The sequence below is a fragment of the Oncorhynchus mykiss genome, chromosome 31 (assembly GCF_013265735.2).
Source record: "Oncorhynchus mykiss isolate Arlee chromosome 31, USDA_OmykA_1.1, whole genome shotgun sequence".
Lineage (NCBI taxonomy): Eukaryota > Metazoa > Chordata > Actinopteri > Salmoniformes > Salmonidae > Oncorhynchus > Oncorhynchus mykiss.
In genome coordinates this window covers 24273141-24295519 of record NC_050571.1, presented here as the reverse complement: position 1 = coordinate 24295519, position 22379 = coordinate 24273141, and the positions used below count along the sequence as shown (strand labels likewise).

Below are 22379 nucleotides of genomic sequence, written 5' to 3'. Positions count from 1 at the left end.
TGCCCTTTGTGCTCTTGGAGTGATCTTCGCTGGACGCCCACTCCTAGGGAGAGGAGCAACAGTCATGAATCTTCTCCATTTGTAGACATTTTGTCTTACTGTGGATTGATGAACACCAAGGTCTTTAGCAATGCTAATGTAACCTTTTCCAGATTTGTGCATCTCTATAATGTGTCTTCTAAGGTACTTTGAAAGTTGTTGGGATCGAGGCATGGTTCAAACTAACCAGTCATTCTGGAGAAGAACAGATTGGTCAGTAACCAGGTTTTGTGTGGCTTTGTTTAAAGGGCAGGGCACATGTGCAACCCACACATGCAACCCACTCATCTGCAACCCACTCATCTCATCTCCTTAATTGAAACAGCTGACTCCAAATAGTTTTAGGAGAAGTCGTTAACACAGAGGTTCACTTACTTTTTCCATCCTGCACATGAAGGATTACTCAAAGTCTTCAATACAAATGTGACAAGTACAACTGTTTGTGTGTTATTAGTTTAGTCAGATTGTGTCTGTCTATTATTGTGACTTAGACGAAGATCATACCACATTTTTATGAGTAATCAATGCAGAAATCCAGGGTTCACAAACGTATTCTTGCAACTGAACATACATACATGCATACTTACATACATACATACTTACATACTTACATACATACACACACCCACCCACGGCTCTGCCACATAGATTTCTGGAACGGAGGGGAGAGAGCTTTTTTTCTGTTTACCGATTGTCCAGAGATGTCAATGTGTAGTTACAGTACAGCTCACAGAGGTGTCTGGCCTCTGACAGAGTCCAGACAGACAGAGTCCAGACAGACAGAGTCCAGACAGAGGCAGAGGCCCAGACAGACCGACAGACAGGTTCTACTTCAGTTGACCATAGCCATGTCCTTCCTCAGGAACACATTATCATTTTACACATATTTTGTACAGTATCTTCACTGTATTCTCTCTCTCTCTTTTCCCCAGCGTTTGTTGTCATCCACAATGGCATCATCACCAACTACAAAGAGTTAAAGAAGTACCTGGTAAGTCCACTCCCCAGTATGTATTTCTGTAGTTTCACTATTTCAGTATCAAGGCTGTTTTGGGTCAAACCCTTGGTTATGGTCCGAGATATGATCAGAAGTGTCATAGGGTTTCAAGCCTTCTGTCATGCGAAGCTTTGCCTTTGACAATCTTAGGCCTGGGTCCTTTGTGTAGGGCTTTTTGACTGTTGCACTATTCCACACAAATGCAAGTGAATTGAAATGGCATTGAAAAAGTGGCAATGGGCAATGTTTACTTTAGGCAGAAGTCGTACATAGGCTGTGTAGAAAACCCTAAAGCGTTTGTTCAGCTCCCCTCTACATTGTGGACTTCACAGCGTGAGCAGCGCAAGTGATTTATATAAGGAAGGGAGTTTGTCAAATCGGAAAGTATGCACCTAAGAAATTGTTTTCAATATGAACTTTATATGCCCGAACTCAGAATCACTTGGGCTCTCCAAAAATAATATGGTCCCTGTGATAGAACATTTATGTTGATTGCCGATTACAGCTGTAGCAGGCTAACTCTCTCTCCCGCCTCCATTTTAACCCACACCTCTTTCAAGTGCCACACAAGCAGGCCATCCTGAATAGTTACTTATAGCTACCGCTACTGGTATTACTAGTTGCCACTCCTTATTATTGTGGTATATAATGTTGATACCTATACCATTGCAACTACACTGAGTATAAAAAAACATTAAGAACTCTTTCCATGATATAGACTGACCAGGTGAATCCAGGTGAAAGCTAGGATCCCTTATTGATGACACTTACAATAAACATACACCAGCGAAAGTTGCTGGGAAAGTAGCCCTGTTTCTGCCCTAGTCATGACTGTACTATACATGCTGTAAACTACAAAGGGAGAAGCCAAATTCTGAACCACACCCTTCTCAAGTACATACTCTGATACTCTTCACTCCGTTTTCCCCCCCAGCTATTACCAATGTTATCAGTAATTACTAGCAATTAATTTATCAAAAGCAGTTGATATGCTCTAACAATAAGTCAATAAGGTATGTACAAAGGAATTTTGTCACTGTGTTCTGTCTCACTGGTTTCTTGTGGCAGATGAAGTCTCAATACGTACTAAAATACACTGAGTATGCAAAACAACTATTTCAAAGACATAGACTGACCAAGTGAATCCGGGTGAAAGCTATGATCCCTTATTGATGTCACTTGTTAAATTCACTTCAATCAGTGTAGATGAAGGGGAGGAAAGAGGTTAAAGAATACTTTTTAAGCCTTGAGACAATTGAGACATGTATTGTGTATGTGTGTCATTCAGAGGGTGAATGGGTAGGACAAACAATTTATGTGCCTTTGAGCAGGGTATGGTAGATGGTGCCAGGTGCACCGGTTTGGGTCAAGAACTGCAATACTGCTGGGTTTTCCAACAGATGAGTTGTTAGTCTAGAGGAGTTGTTAGTCTAGAGGAGTTGTTAGTCTAGAGGAGTTGTTAGTCTAGAGGAGTTGTTCTGCTAGAGGAGTTGTTAGTCTAGAGGAGTTGTTCTGCAAGAGGAGTTGTTAGTCTAGAGGAGTTGTTAGTCTAGAGGAGTTGTTAGTCTAGAGGAGTTGTTATGCTAGAGGAGTTGTTAGTCTAGAGGAGTTGTTAGTCTAGAGGAGTTGTTAGTCTAGAGGAGTTGTTATGCTAGAGGAGTTGTTATGCTAGAGGAGTTGTTAGTCTAGAGGAGTTGTTAGTCTAGAGGAGTTGTTAGTCTAGAGGAGTTGTTATGCTAGAGGAGTTGTTATGCTAGAGGAGTTGTTAGTCTAGAGGAGTTGTTCTGCTAGAGGAGTTGTTAGTCTAGAGGAGTTGTTATGCTAGAGGAGTTGTTATGCTAGAGGAGTTGTTATGCTAGAGGAGTTGTTAGTCTAGAGGAGTTGTTAGTCTAGAGGAGTTGTTAGTCTAGAGGTGTTGTTAGTCTAGAGGAGTTGTTATGCTAGAGGAGTTGTTATGCTAGAGGAGTTGTTAGTCTAGAGGAGTTGTTAGTCTAGAGGAGTTGTTAGTCTAGAGGAGTTGTTAGTCTAGAGGAGTTGTTATGCTAGAGGAGTTGTTATGCTAGAGGAGTTGTTATGCTAGAGGAGTTGTTATGCTAGAGGAGTTGTTAGTCTACAGGAGTTGTTAGTCTAGAGGAGTTGTTCTGCTAGAGGAGTTGTTATGGTAGAGGAGTTGTTAGTCTAGAGGAGTTGTTAGTCTAGAGGAGTTGTTAGTCTAGAGGAGTTGTTATGCTAGAGGAGTTGTTAGTCTAGATGAGTTGTTATGCTAGAGGAGTTGTTATGCTAGAGGAGTTGTTATGCTAGAGGAGTTGTTATGCTAGAGGAGTTGTTATGCTAGAGGAGTTGTTAGTCTAGAGGAGTTGTTAGTCTAGAGGAGTTGTTAGTCTAGAGGAGTTGTTAGTCTAGAGGAGTTGTTATGCTAGAGGAGTTGTTATGCTAGAGGAGTTGTTATGCTAGAGGAGTTGTTATGCTAGAGGAGTTGTTAGTCTAGAGGAGTTGTTATGCTAGAGGAGTTGTTATGCTAGAGGAGTTGTTATGCTAGAGGAGTTGTTATGCTAGAGGAGTTGTTATGCTAGAGGAGTTGTTAGTCTAGAGGAGTTGTTAGTCTAGAGGAGTTGTTATGCTAGAGGAGTTGTTATGCTATAGGAGTTGTTAGTCTAGAGGAGTTGTTCTGCTAGAGGAGTTGTTCTGCTAGAGGAGTTGTTCTGCTAGAGGAGTTGTTAGTCTAGAGGAGTTGTTAGTCTAGAGGAGTTGTTAGTCTAGAGGAGTTGTTAGTCTAGAGGAGTTGTTAGTCTAGAGGAGTTGTTAGTCTAGAGGAGTTGTTATTCTAGAGGAGTTGTTATGCTAGAGGAGTTATTATGCTAAAGGAGTTGTTAGTCTAGAGGAGTTGTTAGTCTAGAGGAGTTGTTAGTCTAGAGGAGTTGTTAGTCTAGAGGAGTTGTTATGCTAGAGGAGTTGTTATGCTAGAGGAGTTGTTAGTCTAGAGGAGTTGTTAGTCTAGAGGAGTTGTTATGCTAGAGAAGTTGTTATGCTAGAGGAGTTGTTATGCTAGAGGAGTTGTTATGCTAGAGGAGTTGTTATGCTAGAGGAGTTGTTAGTCTAGAGCAGTTGTTCTGCTAGAGGAGTTGTTAGTCTAGAGGAGTTGTTATGCTAGAATAGTTGTTATGCTAGAGGAGTTGTTATGCTAGAGGAATTGTTAGTCTAGAGGAGTTGTTAGTCTAGAGGTGTTGTTAGTCTACAGAAGTTGTTAGTCTAGAGGAGTTGTTCTGCTACAGGAGTTGTTAGTCTAGAGGAGTTGTTAGTCTAGAGGAGTTGTTATGCTAGAGGAGTTGTTCTTCTAGAGGAGTTGTTAGTCTAGAGGAGTTGTTAGTCTAGAGGAGTTGTTAGTCTAGAGGAGTTGTTATGCTAGAGGAGTTGTTATGCTAGAGGAGTTGTTAGTCTAGAGGAGTTGTTAGTCTACAGGAGTTGTTAGTCTAGAGGAGTTGTTCTGCTAGAGGAGTTGTTAGTCTAGAGGAGTTGTTAGTCTAGAGGAGTTGTTAGTCTAGAGGAGTTGTTAGTCTAGAGGAGTTGTTATGCTAGAGGAGTTGTTATGCTAGAGGAGTTGTTATGCTAGAGGAGTTGTTAGTCTAGAGGAGTTGTTAGTCTAGAGGAGTGGTTGTGCTAGAGGAGTTGTTATGCTAGAGGAGTTGTTAGTCTAGAGGAGTTGTTATGCTAGAGGAGTTGTTATGCTAGAGGAGTTGTTATGCTAGAGGAGTTGTTATGCTAGAGGAGTTGTTATGCTAGAGGAGTTGTTATGCTAGAGGAGTTGTTATGCTAGAGGAGTTGTTATGCTAGAGGAGTTGTTAGTCTAGAGGAGTTGTTAGTCTAGAGGAGTTGTTATGCTATAGGAGTTGTTATGCTAGAGGAGTTGTTAGTCTAGAGGAGTTGTTAGTCTAGAGGAGTTGTTATCCTAGAGGAGTTGTTATGCTAGAGGAGTTGTTATGCTAGAGGAGTTGTTATGCTAGAGGAGTTGTTATGCTAGAGGAGTTGTTATGCTAGAGGAGTTGTTATGCTAGATGAGTTGTTAGTCTAGAGGAGTTGTTAGTCTAGAGGAGTTGTTAGTCTAGAGGAGTTGTTAGTCTAGAGGAGTTGTTCTGCTAGAGGAGTTGTTAGTCTAGAGGAGTTGTTCTGCAAGAGGAGTTGTTAGTCTAGAGGAGTTGTTAGTCTAGAGGAGTTGTTAGTCTAGAGGAGTTGTTATGCTAGAGGAGTTGTTAGTCTAGAGGAGTTGTTAGTCTAGAGGAGTTGTTAGTCTAGAGGAGTTGTTATGCTAGAGGAGTTGTTATGCTAGAGGAGTTGTTAGTCTAGAGGAGTTGTTAGTCTAGAGGAGTTGTTAGTCTAGAGGAGTTGTTATGCTAGAGGAGTTGTTATGCTAGAGGAGTTGTTAGTCTAGAGGAGTTGTTCTGCTAGAGGAGTTGTTAGTCTAGAGGAGTTGTTATGCTAGAGGAGTTGTTATGCTAGAGGAGTTGTTATGCTAGAGGAGTTGTTAGTCTAGAGGAGTTGTTAGTCTAGAGGAGTTGTTAGTCTAGAGGTGTTGTTAGTCTAGAGGAGTTGTTATGCTAGAGGAGTTGTTATGCTAGAGGAGTTGTTAGTCTAGAGGAGTTGTTAGTCTAGAGGAGTTGTTAGTCTAGAGGAGTTGTTAGTCTAGAGGAGTTGTTATGCTAGAGGAGTTGTTATGCTAGAGGAGTTGTTATGCTAGAGGAGTTGTTATGCTAGAGGAGTTGTTAGTCTACAGGAGTTGTTAGTCTAGAGGAGTTGTTCTGCTAGAGGAGTTGTTATGGTAGAGGAGTTGTTAGTCTAGAGGAGTTGTTAGTCTAGAGGAGTTGTTAGTCTAGAGGAGTTGTTATGCTAGAGGAGTTGTTAGTCTAGATGAGTTGTTATGCTAGAGGAGTTGTTATGCTAGAGGAGTTGTTATGCTAGAGGAGTTGTTATGCTAGAGGAGTTGTTAGTCTAGAGGAGTTGTTAGTCTAGAGGAGTTGTTAGTCTAGAGGAGTTGTTAGTCTAGAGGAGTTGTTATGCTAGAGGAGTTGTTATGCTAGAGGAGTTGTTATGCTAGAGGAGTTGTTATGCTAGAGGAGTTGTTAGTCTAGAGGAGTTGTTATGCTAGAGGAGTTGTTATGCTAGAGGAGTTGTTATGCTAGAGGAGTTGTTATGCTAGAGGAGTTGTTATGCTAGAGGAGTTGTTAGTCTAGAGGAGTTGTTAGTCTAGAGGAGTTGTTAGTCTAGAGGAGTTGTTATGCTAGAGGAGTTGTTATGCTATAGGAGTTGTTAGTCTAGAGGAGTTGTTCTGCTAGAGGAGTTGTTCTGCTAGAGGAGTTGTTCTGCTAGAGGAGTTGTTAGTCTAGAGGAGTTGTTAGTCTAGAGGAGTTGTTAGTCTAGAGGAGTTGTTAGTCTAGAGGAGTTGTTAGTCTAGAGGAGTTGTTAGTCTAGAGGAGTTGTTATGCTAGAGGAGTTGTTATGCTAGAGGAGTTGTTATGCTAGAGGAGTTGTTATGCTAGAGGAGTTGTTATGCTAGAGGAGTTGTTAGTCTAGAGCAGTTGTTCTGCTAGAGGAGTTGTTAGTCTAGAGGAGTTGTTATGCTAGAATAGTTGTTATGCTAGAGGAGTTGTTATGCTAGAGGAATTGTTAGTCTAGAGGAGTTGTTAGTCTAGAGGTGTTGTTAGTCTACAGAAGTTGTTAGTCTAGAGGAGTTGTTCTGCTACAGGAGTTGTTAGTCTAGAGGAGTTGTTAGTCTAGAGGAGTTGTTATGCTAGAGGAGTTGTTCTTCTAGAGGAGTTGTTAGTCTAGAGGAGTTGTTAGTCTAGAGGAGTTGTTAGTCTAGAGGAGTTGTTATGCTAGAGGAGTTGTTATGCTAGAGGAGTTGTTAGTCTAGAGGTGTTGTTAGTCTACAGGAGTTGTTAGTCTAGAGGAGTTGTTCTGCTAGAGGAGTTGTTAGTCTAGAGGAGTTGTTAGTCTAGAGGAGTTGTTATGCTAGAGGAGTTGTTAGTCTAGAGGAGTTGTTATGCTAGAGGAGTTGTTATGCTAGAGGAGTTGTTATGCTAGAGGAGTTGTTAGTCTAGAGGAGTTGTTAGTCTAGAGGAGTGGTTGTGCTAGAGGAGTTGTTATGCTAGAGGAGTTGTTAGTCTAGAGGAGTTGTTATGCTAGAGGAGTTGTTATGCTAGAGGAGTTGTTATGCTAGAGGAGTTGTTATGCTAGAGGAGTTGTTATGCTAGAGGAGTTGTTATGCTAGAGGAGTTGTTATGCTAGAGGAGTTGTTAGTCTAGAGGAGTTGTTAGTCTAGAGGAGTTGTTATGCTATAGGAGTTGTTATGCTAGAGGAGTTGTTAGTCTAGAGGAGTTGTTAGTCTAGAGGAGTTGTTATCCTAGAGGAGTTGTTATGCTAGAGGAGTTGTTATGCTAGAGGAGTTGTTATGCTAGAGGAGTTGTTATGCTAGAGGAGTTGTTATGCTAGAGGAGTTGTTATGCTAGATGAGTTGTTAGTCTAGAGGAGTTGTTAGTCTAGAGGAGTTGTTAGTCTAGAGGAGTTGTTATGCTAGAGGAGTTGTTATGCTAGAGGAGTTGTTATGCTAGAGGAGTTGTTAGTCTAGAGGAGTTGTTAGTCTAGAGGAGTTGTTAGTCTAGAGGAGTTGTTAGTCTAGAGGAGTTGTTATGCTAGAGGAGTTGTTATGCTAGAGGAGTTGTTAGTCTAGAGTAGTTGTTAGTCTAGAGGAGTTGTTAGTCTAGAGGAGTTGTTAGTCTAGAGGAGTTGTTATGCTAGAGGAGTTGTTAGTCTAGAGGAGTTGTTAGTCTAGAGGAGTTGTTATGCTAGAGGAGTTGTTAGTCTAGAGGAGTTGTTAGTCTAGAGGAGTTGTTAGTCTAGAGGAGTTGTTAGTCTAGAGGAGTTGTTATGCTAGAGGAGTTGTTAGTCTAGAGTAGTTGTTAGTCTAGAGGAGTTGTTAGTCTAGAGGAGTTGTTAGTCTAGAGGAGTTGTTATGCTAGAGGAGTTGTTATGCTAGAGGAGTTGTTATGCTAGAGGAGTTGTTATGCTAGAGGAGTTGTTAGTCTAGAGGAGTTGTTATGCTAGAGGAGTTGTTATGCTAGAGGAGTTGTTATGCTAGAGGAGTTGTTATGCTAGAGGAGTTGTTATGCTAGAGGAGTTGTTAGTCTAGAGGAGTTGTTAGTCTAGAGGAGTTGTTAGTCTAGAGGAGTTGTTATGCTAGAGGAGTTGTTATGCTATAGGAGTTGTTAGTCTAGAGGAGTTGTTCTGCTAGAGGAGTTGTTCTGCTAGAGGAGTTGTTCTGCTAGAGGAGTTGTTAGTCTAGAGGAGTTGTTAGTCTAGAGGAGTTGTTAGTCTAGAGGAGTTGTTAGTCTAGAGGAGTTGTTAGTCTAGAGGAGTTGTTATTCTAGAGGAGTTGTTATGCTAGAGGAGTTATTATGCTAAAGGAGTTGTTAGTCTAGAGGAGTTGTTAGTCTAGAGGAGTTGTTAGTCTAGAGGAGTTGTTAGTCTAGAGGAGTTGTTATGCTAGAGGAGTTGTTATGCTAGAGGAGTTGTTAGTCTAGAGGAGTTGTTAGTCTAGAGGAGTTGTTATGCTAGAGGAGTTGTTATGCTAGAGGAGTTGTTATGCTAGAGGAGTTGTTATGCTAGAGGAGTTGTTATGCTAGAGGAGTTGTTAGTCTAGAGCAGTTGTTCTGCTAGAGGAGTTGTTAGTCTAGAGGAGTTGTTATGCTAGAATAGTTGTTATGCTAGAGGAGTTGTTATGCTAGAGGAATTGTTAGTCTAGAGGAGTTGTTAGTCTAGAGGTGTTGTTAGTCTACAGAAGTTGTTAGTCTAGAGGAGTTGTTCTGCTACAGGAGTTGTTAGTCTAGAGGAGTTGTTAGTCTAGAGGAGTTGTTATGCTAGAGGAGTTGTTCTTCTAGAGGAGTTGTTAGTCTAGAGGAGTTGTTAGTCTAGAGGAGTTGTTAGTCTAGAGGAGTTGTTATGCTAGAGGAGTTGTTATGCTAGAGGAGTTGTTAGTCTAGAGGTGTTGTTAGTCTACAGGAGTTGTTAGTCTAGAGGAGTTGTTCTGCTAGAGGAGTTGTTAGTCTAGAGGAGTTGTTAGTCTAGAGGAGTTGTTATGCTAGAGGAGTTGTTAGTCTAGAGGAGTTGTTATGCTAGAGGAGTTGTTATGCTAGAGGAGTTGTTATGCTAGAGGAGTTGTTAGTCTAGAGGAGTTGTTAGTCTAGAGGAGTGGTTGTGCTAGAGGAGTTGTTATGCTAGAGGAGTTGTTAGTCTAGAGGAGTTGTTATGCTAGAGGAGTTGTTATGCTAGAGGAGTTGTTATGCTAGAGGAGTTGTTAGTCTAGAGGAGTTGTTATGCTAGAGGAGTTGTTATGCTAGAGGAGTTGTTATGCTAGAGGAGTTGTTATGCTAGAGGAGTTGTTAGTCTAGAGGAGTTGTTAGTCTAGAGGAGTTGTTATGCTATAGGAGTTGTTATGCTAGAGGAGTTGTTAGTCTAGAGGAGTTGTTAGTCTAGAGGAGTTGTTAGTCTAGAGGAGTTGTTATCCTAGAGGAGTTGTTATGCTAGAGGAGTTGTTATGCTAGAGGAGTTGTTATGCTAGAGGAGTTGTTATGCTAGAGGAGTTGTTATGCTAGATGAGTTGTTAGTCTAGAGGAGTTGTTAGTCTAGAGGAGTTGTTAGTCTAGAGGAGTTGTTATGCTAGAGGAGTTGTTATGCTAGAGGAGTTGTTATGCTAGAGGAGTTGTTAGTCTAGAGGAGTTGTTAGTCTAGAGGAGTTGTTAGTCTAGAGGAGTTGTTAGTCTAGAGGAGTTGTTATGCTAGAGGAGTTGTTATGCTAGAGGAGTTGTTAGTCTAGAGTAGTTGTTAGTCTAGAGGAGTTGTTAGTCTAGAGGAGTTGTTAGTCAAGAGGAGTTGTTATGCTAGAGGAGTTGTTAGTCTAGAGGAGTTGTTAGTCTAGAGGAGTTGTTATGCTAGAGGAGTTGTTAGTCTAGAGGAGTTGTTAGTCTAGAGGAGTTTAGTCTAGAGGAGTTGTTATGCTAGAGGAGTTGTTAGTCTAGAGTAGTTGTTAGTCTAGAGGAGTTGTTAGTCTAGAGGAGTTGTTAGTCTAGAGGAGTTGTTATGCTAGAGGAGTTGTTATGCTAGAGGAGTTGTTATGCTAGAGGAGTTGTTATGCTAGAGGAGTTGTTATGCTAGAGGGGTTGTTAGTCTAGAGGAGTTGTTAGTCTAGAGGAGTTGTTAGTCTAGAGGAGTTGTTATGCTAGAGGAGTTGTTAGTCTAGAGGAGTTGTTAGTCTAGAGGAGTTGTTAGTCTAGAGGAGTTGTTAGTCTAGAGGAGTTGTTAGTCTAGAGGAGTTGTTATGCTAGAGGAGTTGTTAGTCTAGTTACTGGTACATCTGGGAGTGCTGCTTCATTAAGCTTGTAACATTCATTCTGATCCCCACCCTCTTTAAGAACTCCAAGGGCTACGAGTTTGAGTCCGAGACGGACACAGAGGTCATCCCTAAACTGATCAAATATGTTTACGACAACCGTGAGAGAGAAGACTTGTCCTTCTCTACGCTGGTGGAGAGGGTCATTCAACAGCTGGTGAGTACTGGGACACCTCAACACTGTTCTAATATGTAATTACTATGGTGCTACTAAGTAATGTACTTCTATTACTATTGCTACTCTACTACTACTACTACTGGTGCTACTGTTACTGCTACTGCTACTACTATTACTACTACTATTACTATCATTACTCTGCTACTACTACTACTATTACTACTAATACTACTACTACTATTACTATTATTACTCTGCTACTACTACTACTACTAATACTACTACTACTACTACTAATACCACTACTACTACTAATAATACTACTACTACTATTACTACTACTATTGCTATTATTACTCTGCTACTACTACTGCTATTACTACTACTACTACTACTACTATTACTACTACTACTACTACTGCTGCTGCTGCTGCTACTACTACTACTACTACTACTACTGCTACTAACACTACTACTACTATTACTACTACTACTACTACTACTACTACTACTACTGCTGCTACTACTACTGCTGCTACTGCTACAATTATTACTACTACTACTACTGCTGCTACTGCTACTACTACTACTACTACTACTATTACTATACTATTACTACTACTACTACTACTACTACTACTACTACTACTACTACTACTACTACTACTGCTACTACTACTACTACTACTACTACTGCTACAATTATTACTACTACTACTACTGCTATTATTACTACTACTACTACTGCTGCTACTACTACTACTACTACTACTACTACTATTACTACATTGACTTCTACTACTACTATCACTACTACTATTACTATTATTACTACTACTACTATTACTACATTGACTTCTACTACTACTATCACTACTACTACTACTATTATTACTATTACTACATTGACTTCTACTACTACTATCACTACTACTACTATCACTACTACTATTACTACTACTATTACTACATTGACTTCTACTATTACTATTATTACTACTGCTACTGCTACTACTACTGCTACTACTACTTCTATCAGTACTATTACTACTGCTACTACTACTACTACTACTACTATCACTACTACTATTACTACTGCTACTACTACTACTATCACTACTACTATTACTACTGCTACTACTACTACTATCACTACTACTATTACTATTATTAATACTACTACTGCTACTACTACTATTACTACTGCTGCTGCTACTAAACAAAAATGAATTGCTTGACAAAATAACAAGAACCCTCTCAGATTCCATCTTGCACTATGATGAATGCCAGGTCTTAAACAGCATTGTAAAATGGGTTTGTTTTTAACAACAACAGAGCAACAATATCTCCCAGTTCCTCTCGATGACGTCATCATTCCATACCCCTGTCCCGTAGCTCTGTGTCATTGAGTCCAATCTAGCCTAAAATCTGCCCCCCCCCCCCCCCCCCCTTCTATCTCCATTGAGCCCAGTATGACGTTACTTCACTTTCCGTCCCATTAATAGTGTTACATCATCACCAAAACAGTCATCATTGCAACCGCCCTAACAACATCTTTAGTGACATCACATCTGTATCTGGGGACCAGGAGCGAGACAGACTAACGTACTTAATCACTTTTTCACTTACTAGATTGTCCAGTCATTTTCTCTCATTTTCTCTCTGTCTCGCTCAGTTCTAAACACACTCTTTTGTCTTATTGGAGACCGTCCCATCTCAGCCCCATCTCCCCTCTCCCTGGCTCATCCCAGCCCCATCTCCCCTCTCCCTGGCTCATCCCAGCCCCATCTCCCCTCTCCCTGGCTCATCCCAGCCCCATCTCCCCTCTCCCTGGCTCATCCCAGCCCCATCTCCCCTCTCCCTGGCTCATCTCAACCCCATCTCCCCTCTCCCTGGCTCATCCCAGCCCCATCTCATCTCAGCCCCATCTCCTCTCCCTGGCTCATCTCAACCCCATCTCCTCTCTCCCTGGCTCATCTCAGCCCCATCTCATCTCAGCCCCATCTCCTCTCTCCCTGGCTCATCTCAGCCCCATCTCCTCTCTCTCTGGCTCATCTCAGCCCCATCTCCTCTCTCCCTGGCTCATCTCAGCCCCATCTCCTCTCTCTCTGGCTCATCTCAGCCCCATCTCCTCTCTCCCTGGCTCATCTCAGCCCCATCTCCTCTCTCTCTGGCTCATCTCAGCCCCATCTCCTCTCTCCCTGGCTCATCTCAGCCCCATCTCCTCTCTCCCTGGCTCATCTCAGCCCCATCTCCTCTCTCCCTGGCTCATCTCAGCCCCATCTCCCCTCTCCCTGGCTCATCTCAGCCCCATCTCCCCTCTCCCTGGCTCATCTCAGCCCCATCTCCTCTCTCCCTGGCTCATCTCAGTCCCATCTCCTCTCTCACTGGCTCCCTGTAAAAGCTCTGAGAAGATCACAGAGGATCAAGAGTATCTTACAGCTTCACATGGTTTGGGCTAATAGAAACCAGACCAGAGCAGACCCTTTACAGTCTAAAGACCACTGCCTCCCCTCTCTTTCTTCTACTATCCCTCCTCCTTCTCTCTCCACCCTCCTCCCTCCCTCTTTTCAATCTTTTCTCTCTTCCCCGTCCTCTCCACTCACTCCCCACTCCTCTGCTCTCCACTCTCCCTGGCTCATCTCAGCCCCATCTCCTCTCTCCCTGGCTCATCTCAGCCCCATCTCCTCTCTCCCTGGCTCATCTCAGCCCCATCTCATCTCAGCCCCATCTCATCTCAGCCCCATCTCATCTCAGCCCCATTTCCACTCTCCCTGGCTCATCTCAGCCCCATCTCCACTCTCTATGGCTCATCTCATCCCCATCTCCCCTCTCCCTGGCTCATCCCAGCCCCATCTCATCTCAGCCCCATCTCCTCTCCCTGGCTCATCTCGACCCCCTCTCCTCTCTCCCTGGCTCATCTCAGCCCCATCTCCTCTCTCTCTGGCTCATCTCAGCCCCATCTCCTCTCTCCCTGGCTCATCTCAGCCCCATCTCCTCTCTCCCTGGCTCATCTCAGCCCCATCTCCCCTCTCCCTGGCTCATCTCAGCCCCATCTCCCCTCTCCCTGGCTCATCTCAGCCCCATCTCCTCTCTCCCTGGCTCATCTCAGTCCCATCTCCTCTCTCACTGGCTCATCTCAGCCCCATCTCCCCTCTCCCTGGCTCATCTCAGCCCCATCTCCTCTCTCCCTGGCTGATCTCAGTCCCATCTCCTCTCTCACTGGCTCCCTGTAAAAGCTCTGAGAAGATCACAGAGGATCAAGAGTATCTTACAGCTTCACAGGGTTTGGGCTAATAGAAACCAGACCAGAGCAGACCCTTTACAGTCTAAAGACCACTGCCTCCCCTCTCTTTCTTCTACTATCCCTCCTCCTTCTCTCTCCACCCTCCTCCCTCCCTCTTTTCAATCTTTCCCCTCTTCCCCATCCTCTCCACTCACTCCCCCCTCCTCTGCTCTCCCTTCTCCTCTCTCCTCCTCCCCTTCCCCTCTCTATCCAGGGCGGCAGGGTAGCCTAGTGGTTAGAGCGTTGGACTAGTAACCGGAAGGTTGCAAGTTCAAACCCCCGAGCTGTTGTTCTGCCCCTGAACAGGCAGTTAGTTAACCCACTGTTCCTAGGCCGTCATTGAAAATAAGAATTTGTTCTTAACTGACTTGCCTAGTTAAATAAAGGTAAAATAAAAAAATATTCCATCTCCCTCCTCTTCCCTTCCTCTCCTTCTCCCCTTCCCTTCTATCTCCCCCCACTGGTTTTATGTTTATCCCTAATCATCCCTCTCTCAACATCCCCATTACTACCCCCCACGCGGATCAATACAGGTTAAGAAGTCTATCCAAAAAGAGACAGGGAATTTCAATGTTGCTCACTGCTTGTCTGTTCGACTGAAACTGATGTCTACATTTTCCTCCCATGTATTTAGCATTTTTACAAATCTTCATCCTTCTTCTCCTTTTCATCTTCATCATCATCATGAACACTAACATATTCTCTCCTCTTTGTCATCCTGTTTTAGGAGGGGGCCTTCGCCCTGGTGTTCAAAAGCCATTATTTCCCCGGAGAGGCTGTAGCCACCAGGTCAGTATACATGTCCACTACCTCACACGTCTCTCTCCGTCTGGTCTTGTCTGTGAGTTCTCCACACACTAACGTATGGAAACATGATCAAAAAAATAATCAAGACCCATTGACATTGACTCATCATCTATTGCCACAATAAAGCAATAAAACCTGATTAGCCATATATTGGTGTTCAGATTGTGTGTCTCTGCCTACGTCTATTCCGTCTATTCCATGGGTCACGTTTGATGACAGGAAGTTGAAACAGTCAGGGTTTACAGGAAAGGGGTGGAAGTGTGAGGTGGATCTCTCTTTAAGTGTGTGTGTGTGTGTGTGTGTGTGTGTGTGTCTGTGTCTGTGTCTGTGTGTGTGTGTGTGTGTGTGTGTGTGACTTTTAGATCCAGACAGGGGAGTGTGGTCCAGGTTCAGTCACTCCTTGCTGGGCCTCTCTAAAGCTGGCTGCTGGCCTCTTGCCTGGCTCTCCTCTACTCTACTCTCTGTGACTCATTAGGCTCTGCTCTGTTTCCTCTTGCTTCTCAGGGAGAAAACCCTGGCCAGCACCTATTACACTCAATCACCTCTGACGTCTTGATTTCTTCAATTATTTCTCTCTGTTTCCTCGTTGGTAGACTGAGAGAAGAGGGCGAGGGCTGTTGACCTATGGTTTATAGTACACAGTAAAGAGGATGATTGGTTGATGTTGGTGCTGTTGCCAGGGTTCAGTTAGTCCACCTGTTGTTGCTCCACCTGGATATAGTGGGTTTCACTGAATAATATAACTCTCTCTCTCTCTCTCTCTCTCTCTCTCTCTCTCTCTCTCTCTCTCTCTCTCTCTCTCTCCCTACCCTCTCTGTCTCTCTCTCTCTCCCTACCCTCTCTCTTCTCTTCTCTTCTCTCTCTCTCTCTCTCTCTCCCTCCCTACCCTCTCTCTTCTCTCTCTCTCTCTCTCTCTCTCTCTCTCCCTACCCTCTCTGTCTCTATCTCTCCCTACCCTCTCTCTCTCTCTCTCTCTCTCTCTCTCTCTCTCTCTCTCTCTCTCTCCCTACCCTCTCTGTCTTTCTCTCTCTCTCTCTCTCTCCCTACCCTCTCTGACTCTTTCTCTCATTTTCTCTCTGATAGTTGCCTGCTGTTTTTAGCTTAGTCTTGTATTGAGAGCCAGGGACTGAGCTGACAGTTAATGTCTTGCATTGTTAGCGCTGTCTCCCAGGGTAGAGGGAGAAACGGAGGGAGGAAGTGATTAAGCAGTGATGCTAGCCCCTGCTCCCTCTCTTTTTGGCAGAACTTATCAGCCCTCCATCAAGGCTTGCCTGAGAATCACTGTCTCTACATCTCTCTCTCTCTCTCTCTCTCTCTCTCTCTCTCTCTCTCTGTACCCTGCCATTACACCTGCAACCCTGTACATGTGACTATTAAACACTGTACCCTGCCATCACACCTGTAACCCTGTACATGTGACTATTAAACACTGTACCCTGCATCACACCTGCAACCCTGTACATGTGACTATTAAACACTGTACCCTGCATCACACCTGGAACCCTGTACATGTGACTATTAAACACTGTACCCTGCCATCACACCTGCAACCCTGTACATGTGACTATTAAACACTGTGCCCTGCCATCACACCTGCAACCCTGTACATGTGACTGTTAAACACTCTGAATCTGAAAAGAACAGCACAGCATACTGCCTTTCAGCCTGACGTCACTCTGCCCAAGTGTACAGCTCCTTGTTCACTGCTCCCAGCTCCACGTACAGGGCTGACAGAGAAGACAAGGATACAGGGAACAGAGGGAAAGAAAAGAGTGTAATTGAGAAACTGCTGTTTTCTTTGAGCCTCAGGTGGGAATTACCCCAGCCAAGTGTAAGCTGTCAAACAGCACAATGCTACATACATAGGTGTAATTGAGATGTAGATATTTATGGAGTGTTAAGTACTTTTATCAGGTGCTTGGTGTACAGTGCACTCTGTCATAGGTCCTACTTGATCTATATACAGATTAGGTTTGCCACGCCCTCTCTCCTCACCTGTTATGCACACACACACACACACACACACACACACACACACACACACACACACACACACACACACACACACACACACCAGCCAATCAGAGAAGCACACATGGAGCACTGGAGACAGAATGCATGGCTGATGAGCTAGAAACAGGAGCAGGAACTGACTCAACCACCTGTAGGGGAGAGGGAGGACAAGGAGCAGGAACCTGCTAAAAAACAAGAGAGAGACAGAGGGAACGAGGAAGAGGAGGAGGGGGAGAGGTGAATTAGGGGACAGACAGGCAGAGAGTAAAAGTAAGAGATAGTATGACAGAGACACACAGAGGAGAAAAAGGAGAGAGAGCGAGGAGTGCTCCAGGTACTTCATTATCGTGGAGTGAACAATGGGAGTCATTCAACAGCGACACTCGGGAGAAAGAGTTCAGCTGAGGTGTGGAGACCAATCCCAGCTCATGTTCCCCTGCTGAGGGAAATGTTACACTCACAAGACATTTTTTAAGACATTACACTGTGTGCTCGTTTGTGTTCTCTCACACAAGATAGAAATCTAACCATTTCTCCCCTTCTATCCCCTCTGTCTTTCCCCTTCATCCCCATCCCCCTATCATCCCCCTCTCATTCCCCTATCATCCCCATCCCCCTCTCATCCCCCTATCATCCCCCTATCATTCCCCTTTCTCTCTCTCTCCTTCAGGAGAGGAAGTCCTCTTCTCATTGGTGTGCGGAGCAAGTATGAGCTTTCCGCAGAGCACATCCCGATCCAGTACAACAGTGGTGAGCTCTGTTCCTCTCTCCCAAGCCTCTTCTCCAGCTGACGTTCTCACTTCACAGTGTTCTCCAACCTCGCTGTCTGCCCACTGTCCTCACAGAAACCTGACTGTGTTAGTTAACGCATCTGAACACGTTCTGTTCCATAATATTCATGGTCAGATCTCTAACTTGAGACACAAGTGTGTAACTGGAACTGACACATACATCATGCATTGATATTAATGAGGTTATATGTCTGTATCTCAAGTCATGATTCAGGTCAGTAGGAGTACACCCTTGCATAACAAACTAACCAACCTAATCAATCAATTAAGTAACTGTGTCCTAACCCTAACAGTAGCAGTACTTACTGTGAGCAGTACCCATATCTGTCCTAACCAAAGCAGTAGCAGTACTTACTATGAGCAGTATCTGTATCTGTCCTAACCCTAACAGTAGCAGTACTTACTGTGAGCAATACCTGTATCTGTCCTAATCCTAACAGTATCTGTATCTGTCCTAACCCTAACAGTATACTAACCCTAACCCTGTCCTATCCGTAGCACCATACTACTTTGTCCTGAGGGACTGTGCAGTCACCCCAGTGTCTACAGAGCGACAGGGGGCTGCTGAGCCCGTAGGTGCGCTAACTACCAAATAAACACGTGGGTGTTGTGGGTTCTCACCTCTGATTGGATTGAACCGCCTCATAAGAGTTGCATGACTAACAACAATCAGAATCCCTTTAATCAGACACACGTCTCCAATGATTCCACTGCTAAATGATTGTCTACTTGTGCAAAAATGATGCAGAATCACAAAAATTATGGTTATGAGAAATGAGACTCTTGCTTCTTGTGGAAATGCTGCCAGTAGTGTGTTGAACCTCTATGGGTTATTATAGGTTAACATCATGATCACACTCAGTGGAAAGTAGTGTCAGGTTAATAACATAACAATAAGACATTATGTCTCTAAAGCGCCCTTTCTTCTGATGAATAGGGTGCTGAATCCTCATCCTCTAACTATTACCTAGAAACGAGGAGTAGGACAGCCCTCTCCAAATGATAGATTTCAAATTGACCTTGATATGCATGTTATAAAAAAATCTGCTCCTTACATACTCATTGGCCAGTTAATAAGAGTTCTGCGTTCTCTGTGTGTGTCAGCTATCTAAAGAATAGCCCGTAGATGTGTTGACTGCCTTCACCCTGCTATCTGTTAACTTAGCCCAGCTCCACTTTAATAGTGATGTATCCTGCTGGAGTCCAAAGTCTGAGGCCCAATGAGAAAGGAACCCGGAAGAGTAGGAGGACACTGGGTTGCATCTCAATGCTATAAAGTGGCTTCCTCCTCTCTGCTCCTTTCCCTCATCTCCTCTCATCTAAAAACACAAGATAGGTGAGGCAACATAGTGGATGGAAATGTATTTTCGCCTGTCGAGTGCAGATGAAGGAAAGAAACAAGGAAACAAGATGTTACTTATCACTATTAGGGACTAAAACTGTGACAAAGGACAAAGGTCACTGTGTGTGAGTCACCTCATAAATACCATGGACAAATCAATACAGATTGCAAATTGAACTCCCATATCCACCTGGTTATTGATTCCAGAATCTTCTGAGATGAACCAATGTAAACATATGATTAGCTTGTTTATTGGTGGTCAAAGGACCCTTGACTCCTCTCCTCTGCCTGTCAATCCCGATCACCTGTCAACTCTCATCCCACCTGTTATGTTTTGGTTTAAATCATTGGGTTGTTGATTAAATCCCTCTCTGTTTGTCATTGTTCACTGTTCACACTCGCAATCGTTAGTTTACAGCACTTTACTTGAACCCTCCACCTTGAAGGCTTAAGTATCAAATCAAAACAAATCAAATTGTATTGGGCACATACACATGGTTAGCAGATGTTAATGCGAGTGGAGCGAAATGCTTGTGCTTCTAGTTCCGACAGTGCATTAATATCTAACAAGTAATCTAACAATTTCAAAACAACTACCTTATACACACAAGTGTAAAGGAATGAATAAGAAGAATATGTACATATAAATACATGGATGGGCGACAGCAGTGCAGCATAGGCCAGATGCAGTAGATGGTATAGAGTACAGTATATACATATGAGATGAGTAATGTAGGGTATGTAATCATTAAAAAAGTGGCATTGTTTAAAGTGACTAGTGATACATGTATTACATCCAATTATTAATTATTAAAGTGGCTAGAGATTGAGTCAGTATGTTGGCAGCAGCCACTCAATGTTAGTGGTGGCTGTTTAACAGTCTGATGGCCTTTAGATAGAAGCTGTTTTTCAGTCTCTCGGTCCCAGCTTTGATGCACCTGTACTGACCTCGCCTTCTGGATGATAGCGGGGTGAACAGGCAGTGGCTCGGGTGGTTGTTGTCCTTGATGATCTTTTGGCTTTCCTGTAACATCGGGTGGTGTAGGTGTCCTGGAGGACAGGTAGTTTGCCCCCGGTGATGCGTTGTGCAGACCTCACTACCCTCTGGAGAGCCTTACGGTTGTGGGCGGAGCAGTTGCCGTACCAGGCGGTGATACAGCCCGACAGGATGCTCTCGATTGTGCGTCTGTAAAAGTTTGTGAGTGTTTTCGGTGACAAGACAAATTTCTTCAGCCTCCTGATGTTGAAGAGGCGCTGCTGCGCCTTCTTCACCACGCTGTCAGTGTGGGTGGATAATTTCAGTTTGTCCGTAATGTGTGCGCCGAGGAACTTAAAACTTTCCATCTCCTCCACTACTGTCCCGTCGATGTGGATAGGGGGTGCTCCCTCTGCTGTTTCCTGAAGTCCACGATCATCTCCATTGTTTTGTTGATGTTGAGTGTGAGGTTATTTTCCTGACACCACAATACATAGGTATTCCTCTTGTCCAGATTTGATAGGGCAGTGTGCAGTGTGATTGCGATTGCGTTGTCTGTGGACCTATTGGGGCGGTAGGCAAATTGGAGTGGGTCTAGGGTATCAGGTAGGGTGGAGGTGATTTGATCCTTGACTCGTCTCTCAAAGCACTTCAAGATGACGGAAGTGAGTGCTACTGGGCGGTAGTCGTTTAGCTCAGTTACCTTAGCTTTCTTGGGGACAGGAACAGTGGTGGCCCTCTTGAAGCATGTGGGCACAGCAGACTGGGATAGGGTTGATTGAATATGTCTGTTAACACACCAAACACACCAGTAGCCACCATCATGATCATGACATACAGTATAAGCAGTTATATGCATGTCACAAGCAGTCACTAGTTAATTACAAATGACTTAAACAGTCTAGGTGAAAAGTTCAAGTAAAGCCAGAAGTGTTGATTACCCTGACCCAGTCTGAACCATGCCCTCTGTCCTGTAGGTCTGTTCAAGGAGGGGGTCCAGGATAAGAACAGCCACAACCGGCCAGACAAGCCAGACAACTCCACTGCTGTGAATTCAGCTGGAGACGGCAAGGCTGTAGAGTACTACTTTGCCTCCGACGCCAGGTGAGCTGAAAGCCCTAGGTGTGTGTGTTTGTGTGTGTGTGTGTGCATGCATGCTTGTGTGCTTGTCTTATGCTCCCACCTGTCCCTGCCCAGTGCCATCATAGAGCACACCAACAAGGTTATCTACCTGGAGGATGATGACATTGCAGCAGTGGTCGGGGGCAAGTTGTCCCTCCATAGGCTGAACAGCCTGGCAGGGGAGAATCCAGTCCGGGCAATCCAGACCCTCCAGATGGAACTACAGGAGATTATGAAAGGTCAGAGGTTAATCATAGGGCTCATCGCCGTGGCAACCTGGGAGTTTACTTGGAGTAGGATATAGTGTCCCAGGCCCTACACAGTAATGTAAGATCTGTTTTGTGCCAGGTTAGGATATGAGGAGGGTAGGTGAAACCTCATTGTAGATCTGTGTGCCTAAGGGTAACAAATACCTGGAGTGGTCAATACCAATACACATTCCTATTCACACAGAGATCATATACCTGGAGTGGTCAATACCAATACACCTTCCTATTCACACAGAAATCATATACCTGGAGTGGTCAATACCAATACACCTTCCTATTCACACAGAAATCATATACCTGGAGTGGTCAATACCAATACACCTTCCTATTCACACAGAGATCATACACCTGAAGTGGTCAATACCAATACACCTTCCTATTCACACAGAAATCATATACCTGGAGTGGTCAACACCAATACACCTTCCTATTTACACAGAGATCATATACCTGGAGTGGTCAATACCAATACACCTTCCTATTCACACAGAAATCCTATACCTGGAGTGGTCAATACCAATACACCTTCCTATTCACACAGAGATCATATACCTGGAGTGGTCAATACCAATACACCTTCCTATTCACACAGAGATCATATACCTGGAGTGGTCAATACCAATACACCTTCCTATTCACACAGAAATCATATACCTGGAGTGGTCAATACCAATACACCTTCCTATTCACACAGAAATCATATACCTGGAGTGGTCAATACTAATACACCTTCCTATTCACACAGAAGTCAAAGATAGGGTATTGTGTCATACCTGAGAAACGTAGTCTGATTTACAGAGAGACAGGCCCATGGTTAACCATACTTTAATGCAGTCACTAGCTACAAGAACAGGAGAGCAAGATCTCCCCCTGTTGACGTTAGGGAGAACCTACACCAGTGTGCTATGAGATTGAAACGCAGTCATCATGCTCCGTGTCCCTCGTCTCTCTCTCTCTTTCTGTGCAGGTAACTTTGAGGCATTTATGCAAAAGGAGATCTTTGAGCAGCCAGAGTCTGTCTTCAACACCATGAGGGGACGGATCTGTTTTCACACCAACAAAGGTAGCTTACCATAGTGATGTCATATTCTGATTGATGTCACTCTGTTGTTTCGGGATGTCGGTGATACTGTGCCGTATCTTCAATCAATACTAGCACAGCAACTCACGGAGGCAAGCATAG

The 22379-nt window shown here is 43.8% G+C and overlaps 1 protein-coding gene across 2 annotated transcripts in view; it reads left to right on the top strand.

Moving 5' to 3' along the window:
* LOC110504813 (glutamine--fructose-6-phosphate aminotransferase [isomerizing] 2) overlaps nt 1-22379 on the top strand; it is a 38318-nt gene that overhangs the window by 6934 nt on the left and 9005 nt on the right. Inside the window, exons 5-12 of one of the 2 annotated variants that reach the window (XM_036969993.1) lie at nt 972-1030; nt 10495-10629; nt 14604-14665; nt 17367-17446; nt 17986-18063; nt 20783-20909; nt 21003-21166; nt 22164-22259. In XM_036969993.1, coding sequence (XP_036825888.1) covers nt 972-1030; nt 10495-10629; nt 14604-14665; nt 17367-17446; nt 17986-18063; nt 20783-20909; nt 21003-21166; nt 22164-22259 — 801 coding nt within the window. The remainder of the gene's footprint in view (nt 1-971; nt 1031-10494; nt 10630-14603; nt 14666-17366; nt 17447-17985; nt 18064-20782; nt 20910-21002; nt 21167-22163; nt 22260-22379) is intronic. The other variant, XM_036969994.1, reaches the window with a different exon arrangement.